At 55.2% G+C, this 9,666-nt stretch overlaps 1 protein-coding gene across 1 annotated transcript; it reads right to left on the bottom strand.

The window, feature by feature from the left end:
• Positions 1 to 1,193: 1,193 nt before the first annotated feature.
• Positions 1,194 to 8,242, bottom strand: KRT83 (keratin 83). The gene is made up of 9 exons (XM_036992302.2): positions 7,779 to 8,242; positions 5,977 to 6,185; positions 4,900 to 4,960; positions 4,685 to 4,780; positions 3,935 to 4,099; positions 3,522 to 3,647; positions 3,055 to 3,275; positions 2,334 to 2,365; positions 1,194 to 1,834 (listed from the first exon to the last, which is right to left on the bottom strand). The coding sequence occupies exons 1-9, from the start codon at positions 8,160 to 8,162 to the stop codon at positions 1,647 to 1,649; spliced, it is 1,482 nt and encodes a 493-aa protein (XP_036848197.2). The 5' UTR covers positions 8,163 to 8,242; the 3' UTR covers positions 1,194 to 1,646.
• Positions 8,243 to 9,666: the final 1,424 nt, after the last annotated feature.

The raw sequence follows: 9,666 nt of genomic DNA, 5'->3' as shown, positions 1-9,666 counted from the left end.
GACACTAAGTGTGGTGGCAATTGAAGGAAAGAGGCTGTTGGGATTGTCCAGGGAGCACTGAAGAACTTTAATGTTCAACAGCAAGGTTGTCTAGGTGAGGTACATAAGCCAGGAGGTAGGACAGCCGGGGAGGAGCTGAGGGCCTGGAACAAGACAGAACATGGAAGCAGAAGGCCCAGTACTCAGGGCTCAGGAAGCAGCAGGCAGAGGAGGAGGCAGAAGAGCCTTGGGTGAGGGACTGCGGGCGCCCAACGGATTCCAGGGGGCAGTGAGGGCGGTTGTTGGGTCCTCCTAGGGCAGCACGGGGCGAAGGTGGGAAGGGACAGGCCTGGAGGAAGGGTGTCAGCACCAGGCAGAGGGAAGAGAGAGAGAGGCAGCCAGTAAGGAGATGGACTGCACAGGAATTGGATTGGGGCCAGAGGATGGCTTTCCAGGCCTGGCACTTCCAGAATGGGATTAAGGGCTTTTCAAGATTTTCTTCCAGAGAGCTCACAGACTCTTCCTGAACGGAGGATGCAAGAGGTCAGGCCATGCAGGGGGCTGAGGAGCCATGTGTGCCTTGGGGTGGAAGCTCTGAGGTGTGAGGGGATGAGGCAGTGAGGTGGGGAGTTGGGAAAGTGAGTCCCAGCTTCAGGGCTTCTGAGGAGGCTGTCCAGGTGCTGACTAGGTGTGTGTGTGTGGGAAAGATGGGCAAGGGGTGGGTGTCAGGGTCTCATCTCTCCTGGTTCGGTGAACAGCCATGGGGATGGAGTGGGGTGGGATGGCGTCCAGAATGACCCAGGCGCCCCCTGAGGTGCTGCATGTATGGCTGTGGGGGTGGGGGGCAGAGGGAAGGTGTGCCAAGAAATGGGTGTGTGTGTTGGGGGATATGGGACCAAAATCACACTCACTCACACACACTGCCGTCCAGCTGACCTCATGGACTCCTGGCTCCCTTCTGAGTCAGAGGGTTAAGTCCCGAACTGCCCCAGACTGACAGGTGTGCCTTGGGTGGAAGGTGCTGTGTGCATGGCAGCACTGCCTGGCCTGTGGGTGGGGGTGGGGCACTGTTTAGGGACAGGCTCTGCAGACGTCTGGGTTGAGGACAGGCCAGAATGACCCATCTTCAGGCCATCTTGCTGGGCTGGGGTGCTCATCAGTCAGTGGACATTTCTTTCACTCCAAGAAAGCAAGACATCACAGCAAAATATGGCTCCCCCAGTTTATTGGGAAAATGGGAGCCAAGAGGCCAGAGAGGCAGGGGAGGCAGCCCAGCAGTGTGCCTCCCAGGGAAGGCGAGTCCATCTCCCTGGGGGCGGCCAGAGGCCAGGAGAGCAGAAGGGAAGGGTCCAGTCCCAGGCTGCAGCTCAGCCAGGAGAACAAGCTGAGCAGCGGAATGGCCGACAGAACGGCTTCTCAGCTGGGGGCCGGTCAGGGGCAGTGGTATGTCTGGCAGGCCGAAGGAAGGCGAGTCCATCTCCCTGGGGGCGGCCAGAGGCCAGGAGAGCAGAAGGGAAGGGTCCAGTCCCAGGCTGCAGCTCAGCCAGGAGAACAAGCTGAGCAGGGGAATGGCCGACAGAACGGCTTCTCAGCTGGGGGCCGGTCAGGGGCAGTGGTATGTCTGGCAGGCCGAAGGGTCTTCTCTGGCTCACTCTTGGGGGCCACACCTAACACCTCCCCAGGCCGCAGGAACCCCCTCCACAGGTGGTGTTGAGCGGGCCGCAGGGTGCGCAGATTCCAGTGCTCACCACCAGATTCCCACTGCAGGGGGCGCTGCAGACACTGCCTGTCACAGGCTGGGAGCCTGACACGCACAGGTCTCCGCAGACGACCCCGCCCCGTGAGCTGCTGACACCTGTGGAAACAAGGGCAGGGTCAGGAGTCCTGTCTGGTGGCCACCCCACCTAGCCACTTTCCTTTGGCCTCTCTGATCTGGCCTGCCCTCCGGGGAAGGACACAAATGGCCTTCAGTTCTAGTTCTGAAGGCATGGCAGGAAGCTTAGCCTGGGAGCCAGGAGCCCTGGCTTCTGACCTTGGTTCTGCTGTGACCCTGGGCAGGTGCCTTCCTCTCTCTGGGCCTTAGCTTCCTCCCCTATACAGGGTGGGGGTTGTGCTGAGTGACAGCTGAGGTTCCTTCCAGCAGTGACATGTCATCCTTTCCCCTCCCTAACCCTATGCATGCTGTGAAGGTCTTCCTGTGAGCTAACCTCAGTCTCTCCTGTTGCATGACTGACTAATCCCCCTTATGAGGGGATTTATCAGAAACACTCTTTTTAGTGTCTCTATATACTTATAGCCAGGAAATTCTCATTGCTCAGTCTAAAATTTTCCTTTCCAGGGCTCAAGATACTTACAGACATTCACAGCTCCAACACCTTCACACAGCCTGGGTGGGGAAAAGGTGAGAGAGGGGAAGAGAAAAGAGGTCAGAATGACATCCTCAATTTCCTCAAGGTGCTGATATGGGTCATCTCAGGGCTAATTCTGGCCTATTTTTATGCCCTTGTATAACTTTAAAATGTGTCTTTCTGGCTGTTGCAGCAATGGCAGGGCACACTATTTGGCAAGCAGAGTATAGGCTGGGATTTAGCTCTCTCTTACCCCTCAGCAGGCTGCCTATGTGCAGTGCACAGCCTGAACAACTATACATGTCATACCTGAATGGGCTTAGCTTTAGGGAGTGAAGGTTCTCTTGAGCAGTCACATAAGGCCAGGGTCAGTGTTGGCAAACAACTCTACCCTAGGGCAGGGTGGTGGCCTACAAGCCAGGAGGAAGTGGACTGAAAAAGTTGAGGATGGAATAACTAAGGATGTTCTAAACCGAGAAGCAGCATTCCTAGGTCCTAATTCTATCAAGGCCCTGGGCTTTCTGGGACTCTAGATCACAGTGGCACTGGCTTTCATTTTTTTCTCTACATGCTATGTCCAAGTTCCAGTACTTTGAGGTCTGGGATCCAAAGATTTCAGAGTCTAGCTTGGGGCCAGTTCTTGGGACTGAGACCGGGATATGGAAGAATCAAAGGTGAACAGATATATGCAGGTAGAATTCTTGCGGCAGCTGGCTATGGTACCCACCTGTGCTCCTCGCCCTCCAGCAGGCGCCTGTAGGTGGCGATCTCGATGTCCAGGCCCAGCTTGGAGTTCATCACCTCTTGGTACTCCTTGAGCAGGCAGGCCATGTCCTGCTTGGCCTTCTGCAGGGCGGCCTCCAGCCCCGCCAGCTTGCAGCGGGCATCGCTGAGGGCGGCCTCACCCTGCTGCTCGGCCTGGGCCACTGCAGCCTCCAGCTTGGAGTTCTAGGGCCCCAGGAGAGAACAAGGTGGGTTATGGTCCCTGGGTCCCGCTGGCCATCTCCTAGTTGTGTCTGGTCTCTCCCAGCCAGTGGGGAACACCCAGGACAGGGCCCTTGCCTTCATCACCTGGGTCCCCTAAGTGGCCACAACCAGGGACTCTAGTCACGCAAACAGGCTGGGGAAGAATGGTGAGATCCATCCTGGGCACACACTGCCTGTGGGACTCTAGGGAGACCCCACGACCCATACCTGGCACTTGGCATTCTCGACCTCCGCGGTCAGCCTCTGGATCATGCGGTTCAGCTCATTGATCTCCTCCTTGGTGCGGCGCAGGGTCTCCCCATGCCGGATCACTGTGGCCTTGATCTCCTCGCACTGGGGGGAAGCAGAGATGCTCCTGAGGCTCAGGATGGGAACCCTACCCGTTCAGGTCACCATGGATGATTGTGCAGTGCTCAGACTGTGCAACCATATAGGGCAGCCCTGCCCTGCCATCCCCACAAACACCTTGAGAACTGTTTGCCCCTCTCCTGTCATCTCTAGGGAAGGACAACCCACAATTCATTAGGGATCAGAATTACAAACAAAGAAGTAGTTTCTGATATATGCATCACATCCCTCCCACTGCCATATCTAGGAGGCAGGTGTCCTAGGCCTCTCACCTTGGTGCGGTACCAGGACTCAGCCTCGGCCCGGCTGCGGCTGGCAATGTCGTCGTACTGAGCCTTGATCTCAGCCACAATACAGTCCATGTTCAGGTCCCGGCTGTTGTCCATCTTGACAATGACTGAGGTGTCTGAGATGTGGGACTGGAGAATGCGGATCTCCTGTAGGGGTGGGAGTGGGGAAAGAGGAACAACAACCAAGTTATCTGGGCTTTTCCTTACCTTGTCATGCCCATGCCTATAATTCGAGTCAAACTCTCATGTTTGAAACAGAAAATCCTCTGATGAAACTGCATAACTTCCTGTACAGAAGAAATCTCTTTTAGAGGGAAACACAACCACTTCTTAAAGCTTGTTGCTGGGATTATTTAGGCCCATGTGAGCCTCGGCTGCTTCCTTCGAGCCAGCATGTTGCAGATGCTTCCTAGGGGCCCAGACTCTGTGTTGGGGCCTGTCCCACATTCATGGGACCAGCGCTGTAAAGAAAGGCTCTTGGCTGCCAGAGGAAATCTGGGCCAGAGAATGCGGGGTTGAGGCTGTGTGACACTTTGTGTGGCTTGTGCTTTGGTTTCACAAGGCACAGCCATCCTAGATATTGCACCCTCTTGCCCCTTGCTGATTCTGTCCCTTTTTGGTTCTCCTATCCTCTCCTTCCCTTCTTCTCTCTCCTTGTTCTCCTCCAGGCTAGAGCCCCCATGGTGTCTGGGCAGGGGTTGGGATGCCCACCATGGCTGACAGCCCCCTCACCTCCTCATACAGCCGCCGCAGGAAGTCGATCTCCTGGGTCAGGGCCTCTGCGTTGGCCTCCAGGTCCGACTTGCGCAGGTAGGCGCAGTCTACATCCTGCGTGGGAATCAAGGGGTTATGAGGCCAGCTCTCATCAAGGTGTTCTGAGGGCTTGGCTGCGATACGGCAGAACAGAGAGGAGGGGCTCAGGGTGGGATCTGGCTTTGGGCACTCACCTTCTTTAGAGCCACAAACTCGTTCTCCGCCGTGGCCCGAAGTGCAACTTCTTCTTCATACCTGAGGCGGGCAGGAGAAACAGTACTGCGTCTGAGCAGCTTTCACTTTGGCCATGAAACATACATGCAAAGAAGCCTGACTCCTAGATGTCCCCTGCTGGTCCCCCTGCCTCCAAAGAAATGGGGCAGGACCAGAGAGAAATCAGGCTGCTGGTGCAGGCCCACTGGGATATCCTGGAGAGCCGATGCACTCACTCTCACAGTCCCACTGAGCCTTTCGGTGGCGGTCAGGGATAGGTCTGGAAGCTCTGTGTGTGGGGAAGTGGGAGGGTGGAAGGTGCCTGTTTTTCTTACCGTTTCCTTTCCTCTGACCCCTCCCCCTTGCCCCTGGCTTTGCTACAGGCAGTGGTGTGCCCTCTGTCACTCCCTTCTGGGCTCAGCCAAGAGGAGTCAAGCCTGCCGCACATCCTCCTGCTATGTGGGCAGGCCAGCTCAGAGCTAGAGGCGGGAGTGTGGTGGCCTGGGAGGTCCATGGCTGAGAGTGCTGCTGAAGGAAGCTGGCCTCACCTAGAAGCCAGATTCCTTTAGAGTGTCCAGTGTGCACCCTTCATATCGTGTGTCATGCTGTACCTGAGGGTCTATGTCTGTGACCATGCCCCGCCTGCTTCCCAGCAAAGTGTAAGTCCCACAAGGACAGGGACTATGCCTACCACTTGCCTCTGGATTGCTAGCACCCTGCCCAGTGTCTGGCTGGCACCTAGCACCTGGCAGCTGGCAGGCACTCAGAAAGTGTTAGTTGAGTGGAAGAGTAAACTTAGGAAGAGAGCTAGACTCAAAGGCCCAGGAAAACTAACTTTTCTGGGTTCCTAAGGAAGGGTCTTGTGGATGGAGAAAGGACGAGAGCATCATTCCCCTGACCTGCTGGTGGAAAGGCAAGGTGCATTCCATCCCCCGGGAAGCCATGACCCTCCCCTGTGCCTGTGAAAGGGCAGGGAGTACAGGTTCTTCCCAGTCCTCAGGCAGAAACCCAGCTGCAGACCCAGACCCTCCCCTGAGCTGGCACCTTCCTGCACTCACTTCTTCTTGTAGCCCTCCAGCACCTCCTGCACGTGGTTGAGCTCAGAGGCCAGCCTCCCGCTGTCGGCCTCCACACACTCGGCCTCCCGCCTCAGCGTCTCGATGTAGCCCTCGAACAGCGGCTCCAGGTGGCTCTCGCAGCACTGGCGATTCTGGTAGAACTGCCACTTGGTCTCCAGCAGCTTGTTCTGCTGCTCCAGGAAGCGCACCTGAGGCCCAGAGGTAGAATCTGAGAATCTCTTTTTTCAGGATCAGAGGGCAGAGGGGGTCCCAGCACCAGGACCTGCAGGCCCTCAGCTCTGACCAGAATCTTCCCTGGAGGGGATTATGTGAAAATGTAATCCAGGGCTTCATCAGCTCACCACCTGGAAGTTCTTTCTGAGTCCTAACTTCTGTCTGTTCTACAGCAATTTCTTGTGCCACAGAAAGCACTAAATTATACTGAACCCAGACTCTGCTGCTGCTTGTCAATAATGTGTCCCTGGCCACAGCACTTAACCCCTCTACAGACTGAGGAGGTCATTGCTTGCCTCACTATGAGGGTTTCATGAAATCACTGTACCAAATCAGGTGTGACTGTCAGTGTGCAGAGGAACAGGTTGACATTTTTAGAACAGCAGACTGTAAAAATTGAAAAATAAAGTATGTGCCAATTATTGAAACTCTACAACAACAATGCAATTAGAAAACAGTCACCTGGGATATTAGCACAGGAATGCTCTGTGCACCAACCCCTTCATTTCACAGATGTGGAACGAGAGATCTAGGGATAGTACTGGCCTATCTGAGAGCTCGCAATGGCACGGGAAGTCTCAGATTCTGATCTTCTGCCATGCATGGAGCACTTCTCTCACTATAATTGTTTTAGACTATTGGGTCTAAGGAAACTTTCACATGCATCTCCCAGCCACGAGGCTGGCCCACTTCCCCATTCAGATCCTTTTGTCTAATAATTTTGCCACACCTCTGGTAAGTCCTTTCTTAGGCTAACCTTCGTCTTACATGCTGACAAGAGTTCCAGCCTTTTCTGGTCCTTCCTGGTGGATATCTCTCTACTGTGGCTCTTAAGATTGGCTCTGCAGAGCTCTGCCCCACCCCAGAACTGCTTCCTAGTTGAAGCCTTCTCTCCTAGTCCCAAGCACCACTTCTGCATGGTGGTGGCCTGGACTCAGTGGAGAAGATGGTTGTGAATTTGAGATAGACACTGACATCTGTAAATGGTTTAAACTGTGTCAAGACCATGTACTACCTTCCTCTCCATAGGCCTAAGAGAATGGGGACTCTGTCTATTGCTCACACCTGGGTCTCCAACCCCAGGCGCAGTGGATTGGACAAACCACTCTGGCCCCTGCTCAGTGGCCAAGTAACCACCTGGTACAGAAACTGCTCTGTGCCATCCATGTGATTCCCTCCAGGCAGTCTTCCAGTATCATCTTCACTAACCCTGCCATTGACATAGGGCATACATTCTTGCTATATGAGTAGCTGTTTGGCTTCAGATGCATTGAACACACATGGCAGTCCTTTGCTCAAGAGGCGATATTACCTCTCAGCTCTAACATTCTGCCCCTAGTTCTGCTTATGTCTTTTCAGTTTGTCTCTGCCATCAGACTCCTCCAGCAGCTCCTGACTCTACTCTTGCCTTTCTAGTCTTTCTGTGTCCTAGAGGTATGACTGCTTCTCCCTCCGGACCAGACTGAGAGCTTCCATGGACAAGGGCCCACCTTTGACTCTCTTCTTAGTGTCCAGTCTGAGTACTAAGCATGGGTGGAGTTCAGGAAGGTGTGATCAAGGACACCCACCTTGTCGATGAAGGCAGCGAACCTGCTGTTGAGGCACTTGATCTGCTCCTTCTCCTCCTGCTTCACGCACTGCGCACTGGGGTCGATCTCCAGGTTGAGGGGCGCGAGCAGGCTCTCGTTGACCGACACGGAGGTGATGCATGGAGGGCTGGGCCCGCACACGCCGCCGGAGCGATATCCGAAGCTGCGGCCACAGGTGCCGGAGTGGAAGGCCCCGCAGACACTCCGGCTGCTGAAGGCCCCGGTGATGCCGCGGTAGCAGGAGACGCCGCTGTAGGGGGCGGCCGTGATGCAGCAGTGGCCTGGCCTGGGCCCGCAGGCCGAGGCGCAGCTGAAGTTCCTGGGGCTGAACCCACAGTCCACGGAGCTGAAGCCACAGGTCATGCTGGAGATAAGGAGGTGTCTGAACAGTGGAGAAGCTGGCAGACGAGAGCCAAAGGCTTGTGCTCCCTGGGCTGTGGCAGGCCCTTTTATGCACCAGGGGCAGCTGGCATTAAAAGAGACAATAGCTGCATTTTATTGGCTTGGCATCATTCTGGACACTTAAGAGCCAACCCGCTTGCCTCTTCAGTGTAGTTGTGTCAACAATCCCTGGCCACAGGCCTGTTTCATCTTCAAAGCTCTTTACAAGCTTCCTTATTGCCTCTCCCCTTCCCATCGCTGCTGGAAGTGGAGATGGGAGAAGGGTCCTGGACGTTTCAGGTGGACTCCATGTTTGCTCTGTGTCCTGAGAATGGGGGCAGAACACCTGGGTGGAGCCTGCTCTCCAGATCCTTTCCTGGAAGGGGCATCACTGGGTCTTAGACCTATGACCTGGCCTCAGGTAGAGTGCCTGCCCTATCCCAAGGAGGAGGCTGTGTCCCTAACAACCTCTTGTTCTATGCTTTATTGCCTTTCTCCATCTCCCTTTCTTCACTGTCAATATCAGCCTCTCCTAACCTGCTGCCACCAGGAGCCTAGTCAGGGATGGGGGTGGCGGCAGGCTTTGGGAGGGAGCATGGGCCCTGCACTTTGGGTGTTCCTAGGAAGGGAGAAGCCATGGGACACCAGCTGGGGCATGGGAGAAAGTGAGTCAGAGAGTTCCGGAAAGAACTACACTTGTTCATCACAATTCTGACCATCACTGCTAATGGAATAGGGGGCAGGAGCCAGGGTGTGAAATACCCAGAGTGCAGGGATTAATCAGGAAGACTACTGGGGAGTGGGTTTAAGGAGGACTAGGGTGGGATGGGGATAGGGCTGGGGGGAGGTGAGAAAGGAGTCTGCCCTTATTTGGAGACTAGACTGTGTAATCATGCCTTCCCTCATTCATTCACCTGGTTCTTACTGGTGCCCACCAGGCACTAGACACTTGCTGGGTTCTTGGAATTCAGCAGAGACCTGAAGTGTTTGGAGGTAGGAGAGGGTGGCATGCATATGGGGGTGCCAACATTTGGCTGGTGGCAAGGGGGAGGAGCCACCGGTGGAGGGAAGGCCCCACGATGCTGCATTGGGGTCTGATGGGGGGGGCTCGGGAGTCCTCTGAGTTCCCAGCAGGGATACTGAACAATGAAAATTGGTGTATACACACGCACCCAGAAGGATAAGCAGCACTGGAGGTGGGGGGAAGTCACCAGGGTGCTGAAATGGCACCAGGTCCTCCCCTCAGAGGACCCACAGGGTGAGAGTAGGTGGGGGCTCATGTGGCTGTACTGAAGGCCAGGCTCCTTTAATCTGCCCCTTCAGCACCATGGGCTAGGTAGGACTGGTGGTGGTTTTGATGCGTGGACAGTGGGACCATGCCAGGAGGTTCCCCAATCTGAGGATCTGAACCCACAAATCCTTCCAAGTGCCTGTTTCTTGACACCACCTTTGTACTTGAGGATGATTCCTCTGATGGACCCATTTC

The sequence above is a fragment of the Manis javanica genome, chromosome 10, assembly GCF_040802235.1.
Source record: "Manis javanica isolate MJ-LG chromosome 10, MJ_LKY, whole genome shotgun sequence".
NCBI lineage: Eukaryota > Metazoa > Chordata > Mammalia > Pholidota > Manidae > Manis > Manis javanica.
Note: the sequence above shows the minus strand (reverse complement) of the source record. Positions and strands in the feature narration are given on the sequence as shown.

Coding starts and splice junctions, on each gene's coding strand:
- KRT83 (XM_036992302.2), bottom strand. CDS start 8,162: ATGACCTGTGGCTTCAGCTCCGTGGACTGTGGGTTCAGCCCCAGGAAC. Junction 4,961..5,976: donor CTGGAGGGCTACAAGAAGAA/GTGAGTGCAGGA, acceptor TGCCCGCCTCAG/GTATGAAGAAGAAGTTGCAC. Junction 4,781..4,899: donor AGTTTGTGGCTCTAAAGAAG/GTGAGTGCCCAA, acceptor ATTCCCACGCAG/GATGTAGACTGCGCCTACCT.